Source organism: Rhizoctonia solani, chromosome 1 (assembly GCF_016906535.1).
Source record: "Rhizoctonia solani chromosome 1, complete sequence".
Lineage (NCBI taxonomy): Eukaryota > Fungi > Basidiomycota > Agaricomycetes > Cantharellales > Ceratobasidiaceae > Rhizoctonia > Rhizoctonia solani.
This window is the reverse complement of record NC_057370.1, coordinates 3,200,637-3,225,596: the sequence shown is the minus strand read 5'-3', so window position 1 is coordinate 3,225,596 and position 24,960 is coordinate 3,200,637. Positions and strand designations below refer to the sequence as shown.

At 49.8% G+C, this 24,960-nt stretch overlaps 7 protein-coding genes across 7 annotated transcripts; 4 read left to right on the top strand and 3 right to left on the bottom strand.

Moving 5' to 3' along the window:
* Positions 1–867: 867 nt before the first annotated feature.
* On the bottom strand, positions 868–1,384 carry RhiXN_04580 (uncharacterized protein; the record flags this gene model as incomplete). Its single annotated transcript, XM_043324397.1, has 3 exons — positions 868–942; positions 998–1,060; positions 1,118–1,384. The coding sequence occupies 3 exons, from the start codon at positions 1,382–1,384 to the stop codon at positions 868–870; spliced, it is 405 nt and encodes a 134-aa protein (XP_043176816.1).
* Positions 1,385–2,193: 809 nt separating this feature from the next.
* Positions 2,194–2,710, top strand: RhiXN_04579 (uncharacterized protein; the record flags this gene model as incomplete). Its single annotated transcript, XM_043324396.1, has 3 exons — positions 2,194–2,460; positions 2,518–2,580; positions 2,636–2,710. The coding sequence occupies 3 exons, from the start codon at positions 2,194–2,196 to the stop codon at positions 2,708–2,710; spliced, it is 405 nt and encodes a 134-aa protein (XP_043176815.1).
* Positions 2,711–3,540: 830 nt separating this feature from the next.
* RhiXN_04578 (Sodium/hydrogen exchanger family) lies at positions 3,541–5,388 on the top strand (the record flags this gene model as incomplete). Its single annotated transcript, XM_043324395.1, has 10 exons — positions 3,541–3,726; positions 3,759–3,837; positions 3,889–3,912; positions 3,963–4,042; positions 4,095–4,287; positions 4,339–4,530; positions 4,578–4,717; positions 4,750–4,885; positions 4,941–5,081; positions 5,138–5,388. The coding sequence occupies 10 exons, from the start codon at positions 3,541–3,543 to the stop codon at positions 5,386–5,388; spliced, it is 1,422 nt and encodes a 473-aa protein (XP_043176814.1).
* Positions 5,389–5,426: 38 nt separating this feature from the next.
* RhiXN_04577 (lactonase, 7-bladed beta-propeller) lies at positions 5,427–6,692 on the bottom strand (the record flags this gene model as incomplete). Its single annotated transcript, XM_043324394.1, has 5 exons — positions 5,427–5,893; positions 5,946–6,054; positions 6,128–6,277; positions 6,334–6,414; positions 6,465–6,692. The coding sequence occupies 5 exons, from the start codon at positions 6,690–6,692 to the stop codon at positions 5,427–5,429; spliced, it is 1,035 nt and encodes a 344-aa protein (XP_043176813.1).
* A 629-nt stretch (positions 6,693–7,321) lies between these two features.
* On the bottom strand, positions 7,322–13,102 carry RhiXN_04576 (proteophosphoglycan ppg4; the record flags this gene model as incomplete). The annotated part of the gene is made up of 5 exons (XM_043324393.1): positions 7,322–7,530; positions 7,586–11,810; positions 12,014–12,237; positions 12,291–12,470; positions 12,640–13,102. 5 exons carry the CDS (start codon positions 13,100–13,102, stop codon positions 7,322–7,324), a joined length of 5,301 nt encoding a protein of 1,766 aa, XP_043176812.1.
* A 1,963-nt stretch (positions 13,103–15,065) lies between these two features.
* Positions 15,066–19,688, top strand: RhiXN_04575 (peptidase C14; the record flags this gene model as incomplete). The annotated part of the gene is made up of 9 exons (XM_043324392.1): positions 15,066–15,248; positions 15,302–15,432; positions 15,491–15,629; positions 15,678–15,725; positions 15,779–15,785; positions 15,836–15,984; positions 16,107–17,312; positions 17,361–19,394; positions 19,458–19,688. The coding sequence occupies 9 exons, from the start codon at positions 15,066–15,068 to the stop codon at positions 19,686–19,688; spliced, it is 4,128 nt and encodes a 1,375-aa protein (XP_043176811.1).
* A 4,395-nt stretch (positions 19,689–24,083) lies between these two features.
* RhiXN_04574 (uncharacterized protein) lies at positions 24,084–24,922 on the top strand (the record flags this gene model as incomplete). Its single annotated transcript, XM_043324391.1, has 2 exons — positions 24,084–24,503; positions 24,563–24,922. 2 exons carry the CDS (start codon positions 24,084–24,086, stop codon positions 24,920–24,922), a joined length of 780 nt encoding a protein of 259 aa, XP_043176810.1.
* Between the last annotated feature and the right edge of the window lie 38 nt (positions 24,923–24,960).

Below are 24,960 nucleotides of genomic sequence, written 5' to 3'. Positions count from 1 at the left end.
AAGTTTGTAGAATGAGCTCTACATAAGATCCCTAGTTCCAGTTTCTTCAGAGTTACTCAAGTGCACGGAGAGAAAGGAGCCCAGGGTCTAGTTCTAACACGACTGTGGACTTGGTGGAGTGCGTAAAGCCGTGAGCGGTAGTAAGTTTATTAGGCTATCGTAGTCCTTTTTTTTTGCTAAAAGAGGGACAACTTCGCAAGAAATTTCCAGAGCGCAGTTAGCTAGAGCATGCTTCGTCCATACACTGCGACAAGCAGACTTTGAGCGCGCCTAGTCTGTAGTGCTCTTCGATTATAGTTGTCTGAACCCCCGTAATACACAAGCCAGTTGAATCAGGGTAGATACGATATGACCAAGTGCAAAAGAGCCTGAATAAAATACAAGACATTTTGAGGCTCTTACCAAAAGGCAGTCGTGGTGGTCGAGGGGAAATGATGAGTTATCCGGATCAATCCCTGTTAGTACGCTTAGTCAAGAGGTTCCTTTCTCTGCTGAAATGTCATTTAGGTCTTCGGGTCTCCATGAAACTAATAGACCAATGCGAGTTTTAGCGTAGAGAGAAGTACTGAGCGCAGCGGGACCTTACTATCATTGAAACCAAACTGTTTTTTGAGAAACAGTAAAATTGCTGCGAGCTCGTTTTATGTTGCCTTATCCTGTCGGCTCCTGGCCGGGACACGATAGAAGTGTGTTCAAGCTTTTAATTTTTCACAATTTTGTTCGGATGAACTAAGTTTAAACTGATGTGTAAGGTGTAGTATTCTATGATTGTATTCGATGAGAAAGAGAACGTTAAAAATAGAACATAGTATATTATATAGTGAGATTAAGAGTACATAGTGCTGGTTAAGCTCCACGTTTTCGCAGTCACACGAGGCGAGGATCTTCCTTTGACGCCGCGGCTCGAGCAGCTTGCGATGCAGCTCGCTGTTCTGCTATTTTCTGTTACCAGATCCGTAAGTATTGCACCGACAAACGGCAGCTGAAACGAACTCACGGCCTTCAGCGCCACCACAGAGCTCATAACAGAGTCAAGACTCGACTCGGCCATATCAGCGAGCTGAGAGAAGCTGTCAGTACAAAGATGGCCGACTCGGAGAGATCTAAGCGGACGTACCTTGTCACCGCCGATGTTTCCAAAGTCCGCGAACTGTTCCTGGACTTTACGACGATGGTCTTCCATCTTTTGCTGCGCCTCGTTCATTTCGCGCCGATGGTCTCCCCAGCGACCCCATCCCCAGGCGGCGTGGCAATGTCCGGCGCGTTGCGTATCAGCACCCTGGCTCATGAGCATCTCACGCTTTTGTTCTCTTGACTGGATGAACCAGTAGGTTGCAATGCCGCCGAGACCAAACCAGATGAGGCGACTTGGGCCACGACGCATGAATCTCGGGCCGCGATTATAGTATATATGCGTAGGGACGGGCTGAGGAGCAGGGTTAGGGAGCAGGTTGGTGAGGCTGGAAAGGTCCGTAAGAATAGATGCGATTAATAGTATAATAGAGTAGAGTTGATTTAGACGGAGTCCAGTCGAGTTTTAGCCCAGGTAGTTGAGAGGTTGTGATGTAAATGGACTAGTGATATGGTCAAGCCATCAAGCAGTCCTCAATATATATTCATTGTAGAGCCAAAGATACCAAAGTACAAACGAAGAGTATTACGCGTAGACTCGGCATCGGCGCGCAGAGTAGTTCGAATGTTCCTTCGGTAGCACACCAAGCCGCCGCAGAAGACATTAATTTAGATCAAGTGACATAGCCGTATGAACGTCGGACACCCTCATGGAGCCGCCAAAATGGACACGTGACTTCAGACGCTGGCCGGACGATGACGACTGCTTGCCGCTCTCCCCATGCCCGCATGGACTGCGAAAAGGAACGTTTGAACTACTCTGCGCGCCGATGCCGAGTCTACGCGTAATACTCTTCGTTTGTACTTTGGTATCTTTGGCTCTACAATGAATATATATTGAGGACTGCTTGATGGCTTGACCATATCACTAGTCCATTTACATCACAACCTCTCAACTACCTGGGCTAAAACTCGACTGGACTCCGTCTAAATCAACTCTACTCTATTATACTATTAATCGCATCTATTCTTACGGACCTTTCCAGCCTCACCAACCTGCTCCCTAACCCTGCTCCTCAGCCCGTCCCTACGCATATATACTATAATCGCGGCCCGAGATTCATGCGTCGTGGCCCAAGTCGCCTCATCTGGTTTGGTCTCGGCGGCATTGCAACCTACTGGTTCATCCAGTCAAGAGAACAAAAGCGTGAGATGCTCATGAGCCAGGGTGCTGATACGCAACGCGCCGGACATTGCCACGCCGCCTGGGGATGGGGTCGCTGGGGAGACCATCGGCGCGAAATGAACGAGGCGCAGCAAAAGATGGAAGACCATCGTCGTAAAGTCCAGGAACAGTTCGCGGACTTTGGAAACATCGGCGGTGACAAGGTACGTCCGCTTAGATCTCTCCGAGTCGGCCATCTTTGTACTGACAGCTTCTCTCAGCTCGCTGATATGGCCGAGTCGAGTCTTGACTCTGTTATGAGCTCTGTGGTGGCGCTGAAGGCCGTGAGTTCGTTTCAGCTGCCGTTTGTCGGTGCAATACTTACGGATCTGGTAACAGAAAATAGCAGAACAGCGAGCTGCATCGCAAGCTGCTCGAGCCGCGGCGTCAAAGGAAGATCCTCGCCTCGTGTGACTGCGAAAACGTGGAGCTTAACCAGCACTATGTACTCTTAATCTCACTATATAATATACTATGTTCTATTTTTGACTTTGTCAAGCACGCGCCAATGAGGAGAGCAGAGTTGTATAGAATGTTCTACCATCAACCAGTTGAGAAGGAGGAAGAGCCTGATCGAGGTGTTATATGCCAGTCGATGAGGACATGGTGATGCGATAATTAGCATGGGTGGTGAGAATTGCACGATGCGAATATCTCTGGTTTTTGTATTCGATGGGGTCGAGGCAAACTATTCACGTTTTGTAAAACTTACTGAGTCTTTCAAAATTGCTCCGCGTCATATATGTTTTATTCTGCCATGAGCTCTCGGGCAAAGCCATGCTTAAGCTTGTGCCCCGCGGCAGATGGCCCACTATTGACAATTTTGGAAGTCCCTACGGGCGAGACATTTTTGCTACTGCCTCTTTTGGCGTTAGTATCTCATATATAACCTGCCACCTTGAGTGAGGTCTCCCACACATCTACGATACCTCTAGGTGTGCTCTTGTTCTGAAAACCGTGTTCGAGGATGGGGGTAGATGTGAATATATTTTGGAGGGTGCCTTTGCTTTAGAATTATCTAACAAACTTGATTATCGGCTATATTAGTTTACGACGATTAACCTAGCTTATTCTGCCCTGGGCGGTTTCGTGGTTTGTGTAAGTGCGTTTTTAAAGGGTTTCAGGAATCGTTGTTAATTACGAGCGTATGCAGTTCAGCCTAGTGTCGTTATTTCTGAGAAATAAGGTGGAATTTCTCGATTGTTAAAGGCGTCGAGTTTTTCATAGCAATTGAGTAGATTCTTATGAGCGAAGCGCCTTTCGCTCTTTTATTTGGTCTCCTAATTGGGCCTTATGGAATCGGGGTTTTCGATCCTCGTGGTTGGACTACCTCCGGGGGGGACGATTCGAATGCGTCGGGAAATTATCTTACGTTCGAGTTGACCCGATTGGCCCTGGGATTCGGCTTGTTCGCCATTGGTACGAGTTTGGTTAGTATTAGTTGTATTGCTGATTGAAATAGTTGAAAGGTGTTGAGTTGCCCAAATCATATCTGAGGGATCATGCCAAGAGTTTGACCGCTTTGATTGTTCCCGTAATGGGTAAGTCAGCTACCGGACCTAAATTGGGCATCGCACCTAACACGAAAACAGCATGGGGATGGTTTATTTCAGCGGGTGGGGCACAAGTACACCTCTCTGCTTGTGATTGCTTACAACATTCGTAGGGCTAATTTCTTGGATTTTCCCCGCTCTTTCATTTGCGTCTGCGTTGGTAATCTCTTCGTGTCTCACCCCGACTGATCCAGTAAGTAATCTGACCAGGTCTGCCATCCCACAGGCTAAGAACTCAAAACTAGGTCCTGGCGAATGCAATAGTATCCGGAAAATGGGCAGAACAAAACGTTCCAGAACATTTGCGCCTATTAATTGCTGCCGAATCTGCAGCGAACGACGGGCTCGCGTATCCCTTCCTATACGTATCTATAAAGATGCTCACGATCGGCACAGAACCCATTGAGATTGCCAAGTTCGTTTGGGAGTGCGTTGTCTGTGAGTGGATCAACGGTTGTCATCTATCGGTACTTAGCCTTTGTGAGTTAGATCAAGTCTTGTTGGGCGTGGCTCTGGGTGCATTTTTGGGCTGGGTATTCCGTGTGTTACTTCAACGGGCCGAAGCCAGAGGTTTTATCGACCGATCAAGTTATATTGGACAATATCTCTCCCTTACTATATTAAGCCTTGGAACGACTGCCATACTTGGGGGTGATGATCTGCTCGCGGCATTTGCTGCAGGTAGGGTTCCACTCTCCACCTTTAGCCAGATGCTAAATATTGAACAGGTTCTGCCGTCTCATGGGACGGTCACTTTAACGAAAAGTCTCACGAATCCGAATTCTCAAGTACCCTCGAAGTGTTTTTCAATTGTGCTTGCTTCGTTTACATTGGTGCATGGCTACCATTCCATGCGCTTGATCTTGAAGTAGACCCTCATCTGGGAATCACATCAAACAGGATGTTGCTCCTATTTGTGACCATATTGATCGTCAGCGTATCCCGGCTCTCGTAGCGTTGTGGTGGACAGGATGGTTGGAGCCTGATATAAATACGCTTGGCGAAGCATTGTTCAGTGGTCATTTTGGGCCGATGGGTGAGTTTTGCACTTGTGCGGATGCATAGACCAGAGTTACTGATCCATTGAACAGGGGTGGGCGCCGTTTTCATTTCGATGCTAGCGCTCACCGAACTTCCACCTTCACAAGGCAGGACGGACAATCAAATCGATCGCGTATCCGCATCTATTCAGCCAATTGTCTCGTTCATTGTTTTGGGATCCATCTTCATTCGTGAGTGCTAGGATAAAACACTTCGTGAGTCATACTGAGATAATTGACGACGACAGATGGTATTTCCATCCCTTTCTTCTCGCTTGGCACATGGTTCCACGAGGTGTACTTCAAAGCAAAGATCAATGCCGCTCACGCAAGGCGCTCACTGAGTTCTGTTAGCCCATTTCGCCGATCTCGTGCTCTGCCGGATGAGCGTCAAGGTTTATTGTCCGATGAACTGGGTCAAAGTGAGCGTTTATCAAGATCAAACATAATCTGTGGGACTGGTTCAAAAATTCAAGGGGATCAAGAGGAACAGGTTTAGCGTCAATGTGCATACATGATGTTACGTTTACATAAGTTCTAGAGCCAAATCACTGCCGTTGGCTGTTCAAAGCCCGTTACTTTAGCAATTTGCTTCAAACCAGTACCTCCGTTAATACGTTCGAAAATGGCCACATCTCCAGTTCCCTGGCCCGAAAGGGCGAGATATTTGCCATCACCGGGGCTGAGCGACGCTCCTCGTAGCTGCTTGAGGCCAGTGGGCACATAGCCCACGATCTTTAGTGTGTTCCCTTCAATGTCAACGATCGTAACCGCATCGCTTGAAGAATCCCCTCTGTTGGTGGCGTAGAGGTATTGTTTCGGGAAAGCACTGGATATCGGTGAAAGAAGTAACTCAGCCGCAGTGAACGCGCTTGGGTTTGAGGAGCCGGGCGGAATAATGGAGACCGAGGATGTGATAGGTGCTTGCGTTGATGTCCCGAGTGCTGGGATGGTTTGCTGAGTCAATGTGCTTGATAGTTCGTGAAGTGTGTACAGGGTTGTTCCTGAGTGACAAGTAATAAGATATATGAATAATTTAATAGTGCATATAACTACCTTTGGTTACCACGTGACGTGGTCCGCTCCCAGAGGGTTGTTGAATATAACCGCTATTTTGAAGTGCGCCGGAACTAGTCTTTGTGAGCCTCCAAATTTTGTCCGCTCCCTTGGATTAGATCAGTTTGACATTTGGCTCACGCATATAAGTGACTCAACATACCAAATCAGGAACAAGATACATTCCCATATTCGATGACTTGGTGCGGGTGTGACTTTTCCTGACGACTTTGGTTGGGCCCAGTACCATTGAACGCTACGGCTTGATATGGATTTCCAAAGTGTATTTTGTCGGCTGCCAAGGGGATGTTGGTGCCACTTCCGGCTCCGTACTGCCCGAAGTATGTTCAGAATTAAAGAAAAAACCCCTGCGTCGAATAGGACGTACATTCATTGCAACAGCCTCATTCCCGTTAGAACTGATGGTCATATGGGCCGGACCACTACCTCCTGTATTGGCTGAGCCGATCTAAAGTGTAGGTTAGTTTTACTTTCATTGCGTATACCCTGTCACCATACCTGCGTAAGTTGGCCAGATTGTTGGACAACGAACGACAAGATTGAGCCTGTGGGTAACAGCTCTTGTGTAGCGAACACGACACTCTTGTTGGCTGGATGTTGAACAATCCAACTCGGGCTGTAGCCTGCAGGAGACGTAGCAATGGTTGAGAGCTCGGAGCTCGAAGGATTGAAAAGCAAGGTTGCGATAGTTGCAGTGTAGCCGCCGACAAGGAGCTTGTAAGCCATGTTGAATGGGAGTCGATTCGAATGTATCTAGCAAGTGACCTAAAGGCAGTTATATAGCCAGCCGCAACGAAGAAGCGTGTACGTGTCTCACTATCCGGGGCGACAGCCGGCCGTTGCATGTGCCGTCGCCTGTATACGTGCGATTCTTTGTATTAGAAATTCCGCTGACGAATCTGAAATGGATATCAGTTTTTACCGAATTAGATACAACTAACCCCGAGGTTTTGCAGAAAACGGTCATTAGAGGCTTCTACTTCAGTGCTTTCGACAACAGGCAACACAATTGCATCATCGATACCCAAGTATCGATGGGTCAAATGATCAAGCCCGAGTCAGGTATTTAGCTATTGCGGATCGATCTGTCACTAACACTAATCTTGCCCAGATGGAGACCGTTCCCAAGTTTACAGTTGTTCCGAAACACTTGCATTATTAGCTACGATATAAAATGAGAATTCAAAAGTTGTACATTTGGTATTTTTGTCCAAACGAATCAAACCGATTCAGCGATTCTAGTACAGCATATACAGCAACAAACATGTGGAATAGAAACAAGATTGCGAGCACGAGACACCAATTGCATATTTACCAGAGAAATCAACCATGGATAAGTGAGAAGTAAACCAGTCTTAGATTTGAGTCGTGAGAGAATTATTCTGAAGAGATAGGAGAAATAGGTCATGAGCGGTGTTGGTGGGCGGCCAAGAGACGTTCTCTGCACCGCATAACTGCTTTGCCAAGATGGTTGGGTCCTTTGAGATCATGCCCGCACCCCAGGGAGAACTCCACATGTAGAGCAACTCGGCAGGTTCTGTAGACATGAGCATTTTTCCAAGGGCTGGAATGCACTTCGATCAGCTTCGGAACGATGACGTATGCGGATGGGCACTCACAAGTATGCTGGGTGAACTTTAGCGCCAAAACCTCATCGATCTTTTCCATTTGTACCTCTTCCCAGTCGGGACGCTGAAGCGAGCGCATGATGGTTCCGTCCTTTCCGATTCCACCAGCGTTGGCCCATTGGTCCGCACGTAGTTCGGGCTCGGCCGTTCGTCGGATCGCCTCGGCAAGCTCGGGATGCCAAATTTCTTCGGTGTTACGACCACGACCTCGTCTGGCAGGACAACGGAGGAATCGAAGAGCATGCCAAAGATGAATCGCCGAGGGATAAATCTTCCCTTCGTATTCGATGGCATGAGGCGAAGTCATACTAAAGGGATGGGAACGATCGAAGCGGATGGGTTGAGCCGCAATGGGCTGCGTAGAGCGGACCGCACCCGCCCATGCGGTGTCCATGGGTGAAATCTCGTTTCGAGAGGAGCCGTGTCCAAACATGCCCGCAAGCCCGCCTGTGCGTTTTTGTGAATCGGCGCGAGCGGGTCGAGAGCCGTTATTATTATTATTGCGTTGCTTGGAGAGCGTGCGCTTAAGGATACCTTTGAGAAGACCAGTCCTCTTCTTGCCGATGGAAGGTACCGAGGGATTTCGACCAGGTATCGAGCCCATGCTCGAGGTAGGTGCATCCCACTCCTTTTGTTGGTGCATCCAATTGGGTAGTTGATCTTGCGCAACCGTGGGCGGGAAGCCATTCGCGGGACGGGAATACGCACCAGGGCGGTCATCGCTGCTGGACGACTCGTACACATCCGAGTCGGTTTGTAATCCATAAGTATCCATAGGCTGCCCTGGGTGTCCAATACTCGAGCCGGCAATCGGCACAACGCCAGGAGGAATGCTTGCATGCCCGATGCTACTAGGCGGACGAGTATGCGCCGGCGCAGGGGTGCGCATAAGTTCATCAAGCATCAATTGGGCAGCTCGACGCTTGTCCTCGGAGATCTGCGGTGTATTTATCACTTGAGCGTGTTTATATGCTTCTTGTCGGCGTGCCAATACCTCCATAGCCGAATCATGCCTCATCTTGTCTCGCTCCTCGGCAGTCAGGGCTTCACGCGCTCGCTGACCGGATGCTTTGCGGATGACTTTGTGCTGCTGCCTCGACTTGGAAAACTGCTGTTCAAGTTGAACGCGCTGCTCGGGCGTGATGCCCTCTTGCCGATCCCGTTCGAGCCAGGCGGTATCTTTCCGTTTCTCGGCCCATTTGCTCGCGGTCGTATGCCACACGTCTCGTACATCTCGCCAGTCGTCTGCGCTCATTGCTGGGTGATACCGTGGTAGGGGTGCACGACCCGTTGCGCGCCGTTCATCGTTCTCGTGCTCGACCGTCCATTGCCATGGCCTGGGTTTGATCCATTTCCAATCTGGATGCATATATCCCTGGTCCCACAAATACCCTCTTGAAAACTCGCGTTTGGCCAGCGGGAGCTCCGAGTTTTCGCGCTGGTAGACTCGAGCGGCTTCGAGCGCTTGGCCTACAGGGGTCTGTCGTTCGGTAGCCAACTCGCGCTGAATCGGCCCGCCGTGCTCGTGCATAAACTGCGCCCATTGTGGATCCCAGAACCGATCGACCCACTTGTCGCGCGTCACGCGCCACTCGGAAACGATATTCGATACGTCGTCTGGTGCAGTCGTGCTCGTCACCCGGGGCAACGGGCTCCTCCCTCCATTTCTACGCTCGGCGTTCTCGAGTCGGGTAAACAAGTCCCAGTTGACCCACATCGGGAATCCGTTGAATATGTAGCGCGCATTAGGATCTCCTTCCTTGACTTTTCCTTTAGCGTCCTGCTCGGCCCATTCAAACGCTTCGCGGTGACGCGCAGCGAGCGCCATGTCCGCCTCGGCCACGTCCAAACTAACATCGTCATTGTCCGTCCCCGGCGAATCGGGCCCAAGAACAGTCGACTCGGCAGTGCGAGGGCGAGGCAAGGTGCGAGGAACGGTAGTCGCGATGCTCGGTGCGCGGGGTGTAGGTGCTACCACGTCCCGTTCGCGCATAAACGGTGTCGCCCCGGCCGCTTCGTATCGCATCGGTTGAGGTTGGCCCGGCCCGTCGGAGAGGACGCTTCCGGGTCCTACACCCGGAATGACGGGACTGAACATGTTCTGGGATGGTGGTGGCTGCGGGGATAAAAGACTGGTCGCATGAGGGGAGCGGGGATCCAGGAACGGTGTTGGTTGTGGAGGGGGTCCGCCAGTCGGATGAGGTGAGGGCATTTTCATAGGGGCGTCATCGGGCGTGGGGGGGATCATATTGTCCCGGTCGTCCCACGAGGGCTGTTTTGCGGGGGAACGCATCGACATACCGGGAGACTTGAAATCAGACATTCCAGGCGACTTGAAATCATGCATACCAGGAGACTTGAAATCGTGCATACCAGGAGACTTGAAATCGTGCATACCAGGAGACTTGAAATCGGGGACAGCAGGCTTGAAACCCGGTATTCCAGCCTCGCCCCGGTGCGCATCAGGATGAAGTCCAAACGGGTCTTTCCCAACTGCAAACGGATCACCATTGCGATAGTGTGGTCCTCCCATCCCGCCCATTGCGCCCATCCCACTTGGTTCCCGGCCAGCACCATACGCATCCGCACGCATAGTCCCAAACTTGTCCGCCCCCACCGTCCCCAACAAGGGCGGCGGCGGATGGGACGCTCCAGATCCCGAACGTCGTCTCGGCGCAGGACCATACGCGTCCGGCCCATCGAGCGAGGGTTTTCGACCGTGCTGTCCATCGAGCGTCGGCCTCCCATCAAACGAAGGTCTCCTCCCATCAAACGACGGCCGCCTCCCAAACTCATCCACCCCCAGCTGCGCACCCATAACCACCGGCCGCCCCCTCTCCGAATCCCACTCGAACTTTTCGCGCACGTCGACACGGACGGGGCCCTGGACCTCTTCGTTGCCCTTGCCGAGCCGGAAACCCATGACGCGGCCCTTGCCTTTATCCTTTTCCGGCGGGTCGTCGATGATACGGTTGTGCTTGTCGACCCGGATCCCGACGGGTACTTGGCCCGGCGGGGGCACGCCATGGGATGGTGGGATGGTGGGGATGTGGGATGGTGGCATTGAGGGAATGGGGAGGTGGGACGAGGACATGGCGGGAATGGGCATGTGCGACGAGGATGATCCGGGGATGTGGCTCGGGGGGAGCGGGAATTGGCCAGGCGTGGGCGGCGGGAATCGGCCAGGCGTATCAGGCGGGTGGGAGAGCATATCCGAGCTCCCGTGCGGCGTGGGGCGTCCAAGCTGCTCGTGCGACGCTCGGCCAAACGTTTCGTGCGAGGGCCTCTTGAGACCGGTGCTATCGTGCGAGGGGCGTCCGAGGCCTGGGATATCGTGCGAGGGCCTGCCAAAACCGGTATCATGCGTCGGGGGCCTCGACAACGACGGAAAGGGCTCGCCGCCGCTGCCGCCCAGGTCCGGACGGGCACTCGAATGCGACGGTCGTCTCAGTCGATCGAACCCAAACTTGAATGCGGATTTCGTGGGCGGGGCCGAAGACGGTTCCGCAACGGGATAACGTCCCGTTCCTGTTTCGCGGAATCGACCCCCAGTTCCAGTTCCAGTCCCGGTTCCAGCTCCGGCCCCGACTCCCTCGTAGAACCGACCCGAGGTGTCGACGACGGGCGGGTACCTCGTGTCCCCGGGTCCAGTGGGATACCGGCTCTCTCCTGCCCCCGAGGTAGATGGGCGAGGGTCAAAAGGTACCGCATGACTGGCATTGCTGCCTCTCCTCGCACGACCAAACAGTCCAGCAATCTTGGTACCCCATTTATTCCCCCTCGAGGGCGTTCTTTCCAATGGATGTTGAGGTTGGGGTTGAGGCTCGGGTTGGGCATTGACGATGGGTATACCGTTGATGGATGTGAGTTCTTCTCCTCCTGCTCCTCCGCGGTGCTTCAAGATGGGGACACTATGGGAATGAGCGTGGCCTGGGGCGTTTGCAATTGGGATGCCGTGCGAGTTGAGGACCGGGACGTTGGGGAGGTCGCCGTTGAGGACGCCGTCGGCCGTATCCCATCCTGGTCGGTTTCGACTTCGATCCAGGTCTCGTTCCCTGTCTCGCTCTCGGTCCCGGTCCCGATCCCGATCCCTATCTCTATCTCGCTCGCGACCCCGATTTCTATCCCGGTCCCGGTCTTTATCTCTGCCGCGGGACGATTTGGAAGGAACGGGCGGTGCATAGGCTTGAGCGGGTGGATACGACGGAGCTTGAGACTGAGAAAGTCAACCATGATTAAGCGCCCAATAAATAAAATAAAATTGAAAAAGGAAGAAAAAAAAATAAACCCGAAACTCGACACCACGATGATTCAAACACCCAAACACGATCGGAGAGACCCGAATTTGAAACTTGGCGCCCACCTTGGGACGAAATGACAGCGGCCAAGGGAGGAGTACACAAAAAATAAAAGACTTACTTGAGTAGGTAGTGTGCCCGTACTTGCGCTCTTGGCGTGTCCCGAATGTTTCGATTTGGACTTTTCGCGCGCGGGGGGAGCGTACCCGCCCGGCAAGGAATGGCTCGGTTGTGGGTGGGACTTGGATTGAGTGGCAGAGTGTTTGCGGGGGAGTGATTGGGGTAGACCTGGTAGTGGATTCGACTCGAGCTTGCGCCGGGCCATTTCGAACGCTTCTGCTCTGCCTGCTGGTAATAACTTAACAACAAGTAGGGTGAGCACGATACGGGGGACATACCATTGCTAGGACTGGTGGCAGCGAACAGGCTGGGGTATTGTGGTGCCGAGGGGCTAAAGTAGGAGGATGGACCGTAGGGATGGGCGGAATAGGGGCTCTGTTGACCGTAGGGGTGTTGGTGGGATGGGTATCCATACGGATGAGTGGGGGGCATGTTGGTGCTGGCGGAATGCTTGTGGGCTGCGAATGATGAGAATTACAACAGAAAATACAGTATTATACGAGTGTAGTGTGGTGGTAGACAGAGAAAGCGATTAAGCGCGTTGGCAGGTGATTGGGAATAGCAATGACGACACGAGGCGAGTGAGGAGATCAGCGAAGCAAGTGGATGGATGGAGACATGACGGACCTCGTTTGGACGTAGATGCTGTCTGTCCAGTGAACATGCCATGCATGGGGCGTGTGTGGCCAGTGACAAACTCTTCGTCGTCCGAGTCATCGCCTTGTGTGGTGTCCGAGTCAAGGCCGGCCTCTCGTCTGCGCTGTCTGCGTGCCTCGTCTGCGGCTGCCCGCTTCTTGGCCTTTTCCTCCTTGTTCTTGCTCTTCTTCTTGCGCTCTCCCCGCCCTCCAGCGCTCATGCTCCGCGGCCGGATATTAGCGCTGAGCTTGGCCGCATTATACTCCGTATTCGCATCCGTCTCCGAGTCCAACGCCCGCTGTCGTTCTTCCTCTTCCGCCGTCCGTCGTGCGTACACCTCTGGCCCGGATACAGACCGTGACCGAGTGTGCATGTCCTTCATCTCCTTGGCCGTCCACTGCGCAGTCACAGACGAGTTTGTAAACGGTCTGAACCGAAAGCCAACTTGGCTCATATGCAACACAGAGACGAAAGAGAAAAAGAACAAATTACACCATCCAACGCAGCTCGCTGACCCTAGCACAAACTCACGTCTGCCGCGTGTTCATGGAGCTGTGGTCCGAGGTGTGGGCCTCCAGGAGCTGCAAGCAACACTTTTCTCACGTGATCATGATCGGTGGGATTATCTCCTTGTTTTGCCGCGGCCGCGGGAGTCTGGAACCGGCCCGTTGTCTCGTTATGGGAGGCCGTGTTCCATCTTTTGCCTTGAATGAACTCGAGTTGTTTTTTTGGGATGATAAGGTGGGTGGATATGGGTGGATGTCTCTTTCCTCTTTTGAATTTGCCCTTGTCCAAACCCTAAGCTGTGAACGCTTGAATCGATTCTTTCCCTGTATTCCAAGGGACTCTATCCAGTAAGCAGTTCACACGGGCTAATACTCATTACGCCTTTATCAAACTCGGTGGCTCGCCCGAACTATTCAAACGAGTTGCGTGTGCTCAGCTGGTGGGATAAATGCAGCGTGTGAAATGTCATAATAAACCTCCCCAGAATTGTTCTGAACATGGCATCTATCTCCTCCCGCACTCAAAGCGTGTGTAACTCAAGGCGGCACTTGAGAAATTATCCCAGTCCATCGGAACTTAAACGTCCGATTGGCTAAATCTGATAAAGTTGCACTTTATGCAATGTATATACTTAACCTATCATTCGGCCTAGTCTTGGTATATGCTAATATATATATCTGAATATGAGTGTCTACATATAAGCAGTCATGTTGACAAGTAGAATGGCGAGCGGGTCCTGAAACGCCAAGTCACAACACGAGCGTCGTGCTCGGTGCATTATTCAAGGTGCTAGGACGGCGTCACGTCAGGTGGCTCACATAAGTATCACATGTGAGTCCTCCGCGCGCTGCGGCCCACCTGTCACTATATTAGACAGCATGAGACGCCTCATGCAAGCTTGAGAGCATTACATGCCCAAAACCGAGCTCCTATAGCTGGACGAGGCTGCGTGCAACACATCATCCACATCCATCTTCAATTCAGAAACCCGCATGCACTTTGCACGTGACCGTTCTTTTTTTCGATACAATTTATTACTCGGAGCTGAACCCAAGGTTGGACACCGAGGCTCTGCTGGAGCGAGGCTACGTACAAAGTAGCAGACAGGGAGCGAGCGAGATCAGCATAGAAGAGGAACACACAGAACGGGTGGGATTGCGCGACAAACAGAAGATCTGACGGAACCAGGGCTCTGAAAACACTAACTAATGCGGTACAAGATGAAAAAAGGAGCGCGAGAGAAACACAAACCCTAAAACAACGGCACGAGAGAGGGGGGGGCATACAAGACCACATCGAGCATAAGGACACCATAGGGGGGCACGTGATCGTTCAGGCTCAACCCGGTTCCAGGCCCACACGGTCGCCACCCGCTTCAGCCCCTATCCACTTCATCTCGCATCGAGTTTGACCACTTGCGCCCAACCTACCCGATCTTTGCTTCTTTCTCTTCGATCTAACATGTTTCTCTTTTCATTTCGCCCGCGTGCATATTACGCGTTCCATAAGAGGTTGTATCGTCCATCCATATCGCCCCAAGCCCCTAAATTTTTAGGATCCCGCGAGAAAATAAAATGAGGAGGCCCGTTCGACGTGATATATCGCTCGCATGTGATGGTTCCACGTCTCATGACCACGAGAGCGCTTAAAGAGGTCCATCAGTGTACCACATCCAGAAGGAGCCTAGACTAGACAACACCACCTCCGTGCTTTCAACTCTCATATATGTACTCCCTGGCGCGAGCGCCCAATGACGCGCTGCTGTAGTCAAAGCACCTTGGGGAGATACTCGACGCAAGCACGCATAACTCTTGGCTCGCCACTTGTACTTGTCTACGACCCGCCAAGGATCCATATCATCCGACTCTTCCCTTCCTCCCTCTCCTCCTTTACACCGTCCCTCCTGCAGGATGGCTATCAAGAAAACATGGCGTCGTTTGTTTACTAGGCCGCGCACGAGTACTATCCCAGTCAGGAATGATCCCTGGAACGAACTTGGCGCTCGTCTTGAGAAACTGAGCGGTATGCTCGGTGCATGCGCGCCTCTGAAAGCGATTATCGACGAGTTGGCGGAATGTTTCAAAGCACGAAGGGTATTACGCTCAGTCTATACGCTACACCGTGTGTTATTGATCGAATCCAGCAGAGTACTCCGCAAGATCAACAAGAATATGAAGATCTACGGATTCAGCTTGAAGGAATAGTCAAGGATCTGCAAGATAATTTCTCATCCATCTCAGACCCCATAGCCTCAAAATCTTTAGACAAGACGTGCGAGTACGTCCACAGCTTCTTCCATGAGTCTCGGTGCAATTTTAATGGCGATCATATTAAGATCATTACAGCAAGAACTCAACCGGATATCAGAGATACAAGCCAAGACATCCACGGGGCGTTATCGAGAAGCCGAATTCAATAGGGAAAGCCTACTCGCAAGCTATCGTCGCATTCAAACCAATCTACAACTGTTATCGGTGAGGCATGTCCTTTACACAAGAGTTACAACTTATGCTCGGTATCAGACTATGTCGAGCCTGGTCACCCGGATGGGCGCCGAGGAAGACACGAAAGTAAGGGCACTTACTCACCAGAGCTTGCATCCTCACCCAACACTTGCTTGCAGGAAGACCGTATCAAAACTTGAACCCCTCGCATTCCGCGTATTACAACTCTTATGAAGCGACCAAACTCGAACGTCGTGGCTGCACCTATGGGACCCGAACCACCGTGCTCTCGCGTATATTGGGCTGGGCGTATGAACCTAGCACGGAGCCCGTGTTCTGGATGAATGGTATGGCTGGGACGGGAAAAACGACCATTGCTTACAGCGTATGCCAAGCCTTGGACCAGCAGGGAGGTCTCTCCACGCCCTTGCAGCCAGCTTCTTCTGCTCAAACGAGTTGCCTGAATGTCGAGATGTCCGATTAATCATACCCACTATCTCATATCAGTTTGCGCGTTTTTCAAAGCCCTTTCGATACGCCTTGTCTCGCGCTATTCAGAAAAATCCAGACGCCCATACTAGAAATCTTGAAATTCAATTCAACGAACTTGTTCTGGGTCCTCTCAATGAGGTCCGGGAGTCACTCCCCACAAATATGATAGTCGTCATGGACGCACTTGATGAATGCGAGGACCAGAAGGCCGCCGAGGAATTATTAGGCGTGGTCTTGAGAAGTTCTCCCCATCTCCCAATTAAATTATTGATTTCCAGCCGTCCCGAACCGGTGATACGGGAGCAAATATCTAAGCAACCTGGGGGCCTAGTCTGGCGAATGATTCTACACGAGTTGGACCACCAAGAGTTGCGGGATGATATAAAGACGTATCTTGCCTCCGAATTAGCTCCTTTGAACCTCTCTGATTCAGAGCTGAAATCCCTGACTCGTCGTGCCGGCGTTCTTTTCATTTATGCTGCCACAGTCGTCCGATATGTCAGCTACAGCGACTTCGGTTGTAACTCCCATGATCGGCTGAAAGATATTATGAACCAGGAGACCTCTGCAGTCGGGGAAATCGATGAGTTGTATTCGACTATTCTTCAAGCGGCGCTCAACAAGCGAGGTTTAAGGGATAAAGATAAACAAGACCTCATACAAGTTCTACATACAGTTATATGTTCCCGAGCACCGCTTACAATTGATGCACTATCTGGGTTACTCAAGATGAACAACACCAGTCGAGTCCATGCTGCTCTCAGATCATTATGGTCCGTGCTTCATATTACGGGGCCATCTGAATCGGTTAACATACTCCACAAATCGTTCCACGACTATATGATCGACTCAAAACGAGCTGGTAATTATCATTGCCAAGAGACGACCCACCACGGTGTCCTTGTTCGATTGTGCTTTGATTGTATAGAAGCTGCACCACCGTTCAACATATGCCAGCTCGAGACGTCTTATATATTGGATAAGGGCGTCAAGGATATGCAGGACCGAGTTTCAACACGAATATCTCTACAGCTTCGATATTCATGTCAATTCTGGATGAGTCACCTGGGTGCAACTCTCGGGGCGTCCAATGAACAACTCGGAGAAAGGATACAGAAGTTCTTGTCTACAAGACTGTTGCTTTGGCTAGAAGTAATGAATCTCAGTCAACTGTCCTCTGCTGCCGTAGAATGTGCATACGGCGCAAAAGAATGGTCAATGGTAAGCACAAATAACTCGGAATTCTTTCCCAGTCTAACTTTAGCTAAGAGGTACGGCGCTACCGAGGATCTCCGATATTTGGCAAACGATGCATGGCGCTTTACTACTGCGTTTGCTTGCCATCCAGTATCTCAAAGTACCCCTCACATATATATTTCGATGCTTCTATTCTGGCCACAGTCCAGCCCAATTAGCAGGTGCTACGCAAATCAAATGCAGGGGATGATAAGAATTGAAGGTACAGCCATGGATCTTCGACAATTGGCACTTGTGACTAGTAAATCAATGGGTGCCGCTATTCAATCAATCGCACTCTCTCCCGACAGTAGAACTCTTGCTATTGGATACAACGCATTTATACATATTATTGATGCATTTAGCCTACAGCCAATAGCACCCAGATTCAAAGCACACAATGAGCAGGTTCATTCTATTGCTTTCTCCTCCAACGGTACCCGCTTAGTCTCTGGTTCCAAGGATGCAACCGTGTCCGTTTGGGACACCCAAAGTTGGTCACGTGTGCTGGGCCCAATTAAAGGACACAGCAGAGGCATCGAGACGGTGATATTCTCTCCCGACGACAAGTTTATTATTTCGGGTTCCAATGACAAGACAATTCGTATCTGGGACGCACAGTCCGGCCAACCCATATTCGATCCACTGGCCGGACACAGCAAATGTATAACATCAGTTGCCATATCATCGTCAGGTAATCTAATTGCCTCGGGATCTGGTGATGAGTCAATCCGCGTATGGAACGCACAAAGCAGGGATCAAGTCCTAAAGCCACTCGTCCACCGCAGCTACGTTACGTCTGTTATTTTTTCATCCGATGAGGCCACGCTTTATTCTGGCGCAGTCGATTCCACTATAAAGGCATGGGATATCAAAACAGGAAACATGGTTCTTCACCGGCCGTTCACAGGCCACACGGGCGCCATCAGGTGTATTGCCGTATCTAGTCATGGAAGCCGTGAAACGTATGTCGCATCTGGTTCTGATGATTGCACCATACGAGTATGGGACCCTACCACCGGAGAGACTTCCTTTGGCCCCTTTAGAAATCACTCTCATCTGGTTCGGTCAGTCGCATTCTCACATGATAACACACGAGTAGTTTCCGGCTCGAAGGACGGCTTTGTTTGTCTATGGGACCTTCAAACCGCACGAAGAACACAAACGCTCACGGCACTTCCAGGGCACACCAAGCAAATTAAATCATTAGATATCTCCCCTGACGGTACCCGTCTATTATCTGGAGCTGCCGATCGTACTATATGCGTATGGGGCCTAGAACGCAAGGAGCTGGCTCTCGGACCGTTGAAAGGGCATAGAGACCACGTTGTTTCGGTTTCTTTCTCCCCTGATGGAGAACACTTCGTATCTGGGTCTCATGATGAAACAATACGAATATGGGAAGCACGGACTGGGCAGCACGTATTTGGCCCGTTCAAATGGCACACAGACTGGGTGAATTCGGTCGCATATTCTCCGAATGGCTATACCATTGTTTCAGGATCCAAAGACAAAACTCTTCGCTTATGGGATGCCAAAAAAGGGAAAATGATACTTGGCCCGCTTGAAGGGCATGAGAAGCCTATCCTAACAGTTAAATTTTTCCCAGATAGCAAACGGGTTATCTCTGGCTCCGCTGACGATGTGGTTCGTGTATGGGATGCAGAAAAGGGGGAGATTTTACATGTTATTGGTGGCTGTATTAAGCGAATCGACACCGTGGCCTTCTCTCCTGATTGTACCCAAGTTGTCTCTGGTTCGTTTGATAAAGTTCTCCGCATACGGGATGCTTTGACAGGACATCTGATACCTGGTTCGCCCGAGATGCACGTGAGAAACATCACCTCGATACATTTTTTGGTCAACGGTACTCATATGGTATCTGGTTCTGACGACAAGACCATCTGCGTGTGGGATGCTCGAAGTGGGGAACCAATAACGGGACTGCTACGTGGCCATACAGACTCTATTCGCTCAGTTTTTTACTTACCCAACGGGATGCAAGTAGTATCTACTTCTGATGATTCAGTAATCCGTGTGTGGGATATCCTGACGCACAGGTCCACGGTAAGTTTTATCATCTAAGTTTGACCACCGGCTCTTAATGTCCCAAACATTTGAATCGCACAGAACACGTTACCACATAACGATTGGGTTCTTGGTAAAGACGGATGGGTCCAGCAAGAAACAGACCATGAAGGCAAACCTCAACTACGCCGATTGGTGTGGGTTCCTCCGGACCTGCGAACCGTCTTGATGAGGCCCGGAAATTCGGTGCTGTTCTCTCAAGATGGGTATCTTAAGCTCAATTTTAACGGGGCTCAGATTGGGCAATTGTGGTCAAAGGGTTGTAAGATTTAATTCTTTCATATCACCAAATATATATATATATATATTCTGCCGCTAATATCGGCCATCCTTTCCTATTGCGTCCCAAATAGCCCATTGATAATTGTGGTGGCATTTGCTGTTGCCTTGAATCATGCTCAAGTTGAATCATCTTGGTTATGAAAGTAACAATTTACCGACCTGATCATCTACATTCTTGTGGCCTAATCTTGTGTGGCCCTCCGTTTTATTTGGGATATGGCATGTCATATGGTCGATATTCGAGCAGGTGGATTAACCTAACCTTGCTTGGTTTATTTTTGAGCTTCATTTCGATTGATTGTACTAGTACTCTATAAAAACCGACAGGGTTTGCGACCGCTTGGGAGCACCCATGGTTCTCCGCGAGCTTGCTGAGCTTCACGATATCTTAATCAGCTGGCATTCATGCCATTTTGGGAGATTAAAGTGACACTGATCTATCTGAGTTGAGTAAAGTGCGTGATGGCTAAATTTCCTGCGTTGCCCCGCAAGCCTCTGCGAACATACGGAGAGTCATGGGTTGCTCTCGAGTGCTCCCGAACCTCGAAGGCTTTTGTAGGTTATTATTATATAAACAATTTGAGGCCAAGGATAACACCGTGGACCTCTCTTATTCTGCACGATACTAATGCGAGCCAGGGATTCAGCAATGGTCTACCTAAACGGGCGTCCCAAATCAGATGTTAGTAACGTACGGTCGGGAAATATTTAGGCACCAACCCAATGAATGGCTGCTCCCAAGCGACCAGTATACATGTACACCCCTGACATGGCTGTGTGGTGGTATGTCCTGGTTAAACCGAATAGGTAGCCCGTAAGCGCTAGCTCCCCTTTGGGACGAATCGAGTCTCTGGAACCTGCAATATTAGTCCCGCTGTGGATCAATAGTACCTGGAACCCGGAACGATTAAAACTACAGTAAACATAATGAGGGACTCACCAAGCTCAAAATAATTTCGAGCCTTTTCAATGCCGAGAACTGTGCTTACTACTGGTTTTCAGCTTCTCACTAGCTAAATTGGCAGCGAGACGCCTGGCATCTTTACATAAGCCTCTCCTGTATAACGATGCCCTTTTCACCATGAGTCTCAGCGCTTCTCATTATCCCCTCCCCTCGGTGCAAACTAGACACATATTCCATGTCACTCTCGAAAGGATATTCTTACAGGACGAGCAGTTTAGGATACACTTGATATCCACATCTGAACTAAACCAGTACGCCATGGGCTTAGCACGATATCACTCCGCTTCGCAACATGAATTCCCACTAGTATTCTTGACTCAATGATAACGCTCTTAGTAAGCTTCTCGCCGCGATACTCCAGGAACTTCTCTCGTATGAATATGGCGCTTGGAATCCTCTGGTTGACACGAATGGAGCCCGCCTTCCTGGATAGTTGCTGTCATTACAACTCTTGAGGACCAATGGTTTCGTGGCGATCATCCAATTTTCTTGACATCCCCCTAGCGCATGCACCAGTTTTGTTGTTTCTCATACCTATATGACATAGAGGGTAGGGCTCATTCAGGCTCTCAATTGGAGCATGGAACTAAAGCCTTCCGCCCAAAATTAAACTACTAGTATACGAACGAGAAATCAATTCAATTTACAGAGGCCCGGAAAGGTTAAAATGTTAACTTCCTATAGCAACGACCATCACCTACCCCACTGTTGCAATGTTTCAATCCGTTACATGAACATGTCTCTGGAAATATCTACGGATCGCCTATTAGAACGACCTATGTTATCTAGCTGAGGAAATAGTTTTTGTCTCGTCCATTAGGTTCAAAATACTCAGTTACGAACACGCGACTTCACTCAAGCTCTAGTTATGATCGTTAATACATGTGCTTTATCGAACCTGGGTACTTATTTATTACTCCGCCTTGTTACTGAGAAGCCTGGTGGACTCTAAGAGAAAGTATCGCAAGCATCTAGGGGATCCAACTATTCAGACTTCCAAACTAACGGTTATTGCGGATGTATACAATTCATCCCAAGGAATAGCAAACTTGATATCATTCGATCGGCATATGGCGTTAACCCTATAGGCCGGAATCCTGGGCCATTCAATCAAATATGACACATGTACAGCTCATTCTTTCCTCTTTATTATAGTACAGCTCATTTATCGCTGTCAATAGTATTCAATAGATCTCACCAATGTGGTTTCTGCATTGAATGTACGTGCTCCTAGCACGTTGAATGCAACGTGTAAGCCTATAGACAAAGAAGCAATTGGCGCTATTCCCAGCGAGACAATGAGGTGCCACTCTACCATTGTCTCGACTGCTTGATATAGCCACTGCAACAAAACAATGACTTTCGGATCTTGCTTGATGTCATGATCAACTAACGTGGCTTCTCCGTAGCTTGCGTGCTATCTCACGATCCTTTTAATATCTTTATTTGGAATAACTTATGTCTAGTCGCTCTTCCTGCACACTAGGCGCCCGTACTGGATGCCATGCATGAGCAGACCTGCCCAGCCCAAGTTCTCTTTGATTCCCTTCCTTCATTCGTCGGTACGGCGCCAATGCCATACACGCGGTGATTGGTGCATTTCACTTCTAGCGCCGCATAGACTTAGGTCATTGCCCACCTGGGCCCTGAGTATGAGACGCGCTCGCAGCTTCGACTAAGGTATCAATATAGTCTTAGCGAACTTCTTGCGGAAAAAAACAATTCAAGAGCAAGAAGCTCTTCTCTAAGGCTAATTTACGGAGTTCAAATCTTGCACCAATGTGCAGTCAATTTCTGTCCAAGTACGTCTAGATCGCACTCTTCCACGGGGCTGACCCGAAGTGCTGTCAGTAATCCGGCTCCGGCTTTAAGGTATGCCATAACTATAGTTTGCTAGTGCTCATATTTCACTGCCACGAGCTCATGATCATCGCTCTATTCCTATAAAAATGTATGGGCATAGGATAGACCAAAACAATCATGTACGGCCGTGAGTGCGGCGCTTTCGACGTGCTGGGCTCATTGGCGCTCATTCCGGTATAAACACGATCCGTCTCGGGTAGTTGATTACGTGTTAACCCTCATATTGTTGGTGAAAACTAATATGAACGTCACTATGACGTTGCATTGCACTAATGATGGATACAAGACCTGTCACAGAGAACTGATAACAAGATTCATCGCACGGAGGCATGTAAGAGTACGCACGTCCAAGGGTGAACAAACAGAGTAATAGAGCATGTGCTATTTTACGCGTCATTAATACCGACCCATCACTTCTTACTTATAGTTTGAGTAAAGAGCACGCCATGCGTATGAGCGTGTGCACTCCTTTTGGTTTCTCTAGTACATGCTGAGTCGTAGTGTGCAGAAAATCTACATTAGGCCTATTTCGCAAACATCCACTCCCAGAATCACAGAACGTGTAGCTAAAATATACACGGGGATGGGATAGAGATGCGCATCTATGAAAGTAGTGGCCAGATTTCCTTGACGTTCCGCATATAACCCACACCCCTTTAAGCGGATGATTCAGCATAAGCGCCACATCTTGGCCAGTATATATTTCGAAGCGAGCAGCGCTCATCACCTATCTTTCTCTGCCAACTCCTCCATCAGCTCAGAAATAGTGTTCGACATCCAACGATCACTCACTAGGAGGTTATTTTACTCATAAGCTAATAGCCGTGCATTGAGTCCGAGCCAGACATATCCTTTGGCACCTGAATTCCATCATCTTTCGAAGAAGTGGCTCATCAACAAGTTCGAGGACACGCTGATTTAGAAGAAAATGAGTCGTTTAGTTCGAGTATCTCGGCGAGAGGTAGCGACGGCAAAGCAATCCGTTGATCCGGCTTCCTGTCGATTTATGGACTCTAATAGCTCTAATAGTGCACCTGAGAGAGACAATCAATCCAACGAAGCGATAAACTCCTACTTGGATGATCAGCTATTCAATGAGGGACAGGGCAAAAACTCAGAGTGAGTTTATACCGTTAAAATTCTGGTTATTTAGCGTTGGGAATTAGGCTTGACCCAAGAGAACAGTACAACACGATTCTTTCCGCCGGAAATATGGTTCTCCATCGTCTTCCACTCAGTAGACCTGGTGGCTAGATGCCATTCTGAGGAGTCTTCAATATACAAGAGTAGGCCCAAGGCGGATCTACTCCGGAATCTCGGTAGCGTCTCCAAGTTACACCGCAAAATGGCGTTGAGATATTGGGTACACTCAGTGAAACTACGAGAACAATTTGATCTAGAAAAGCTCCTAAATATGGGTACATTCAATGGGATAAACCTAATGACTCACGTGAGGTTAGATAGCCGTGAGATGCTGGGAAGTTCAACCACTAATAAATTATAGACACTTGGTGTGTAAAAACGAATTCAATATTTATTGGTCCCCTCAGCATACATTTATGGGGCTAAACTTTCTGGAAGAACTTGAACTTCATTGTCACCAGGATATACGCTTCGAAGAGGGTGAGATCAGCCAGCCACCGAACCCAGACACTCACCTAGACCCGCCACCTGCGGATTTGTATGAGCCAGGAGACCATGCAACTCATCCCTTGCCCGAAGTTGTCCAGCCTATACAGATGTTCTACCGACGATTAAAGGTCTATCTGCCTGCTACCTTGCGCACACTTAGGGTGTATGACTCCCACACTCCAGATATATATTTCATTCGACAAGTAATAGAGCAGTGCCCGTTGTTGCAGTCGCTCACCCTTTCACGATGCACCCTATTCACCCGGCAGGAGTGCAAGTTCTGGAAAAATTTGCCACAGGGCGAATCAGATTCCTACTTTAGCGACCAAGGGGTCCCCGCGTATGCAGTGAGTCACACTTTGAGTATCGTCTTTAATGCGAAATCAAATACAATTCGACCGTCTAGTCTGCAGTTGCTGGAGAGCTCAAGGGGGTCAAGAACTTGAGGGAGTTAGAGATTGGGATATACCTTACCGCTCATGCAGCAATTGGTACCCATCTGCAACAGCATACTGGATTAGACGGCTTGTCAAGGGCCAGCTTAAAGGTCTGGGAAGAGCCTTGCGAGGAATGTAATATTCAATACCGAGAGCCAACATTGGCGGTGGAAGCAGAGGCGATAGAGATTCTTGCAAGGGAGATCCCCACTCTTTCGTTGGTTTCATGGGCAAGCTTTTGTTCAGAGAAACGGATTGGGTGGAGCACGCATAGGATATCGCGCGATCAGGAAGGAAATTTCGAGAAGTTAGCTAGTGTCACCAAATAATGGGCATTCACAAACCAAATAACGAGGCCCTTCTGCAT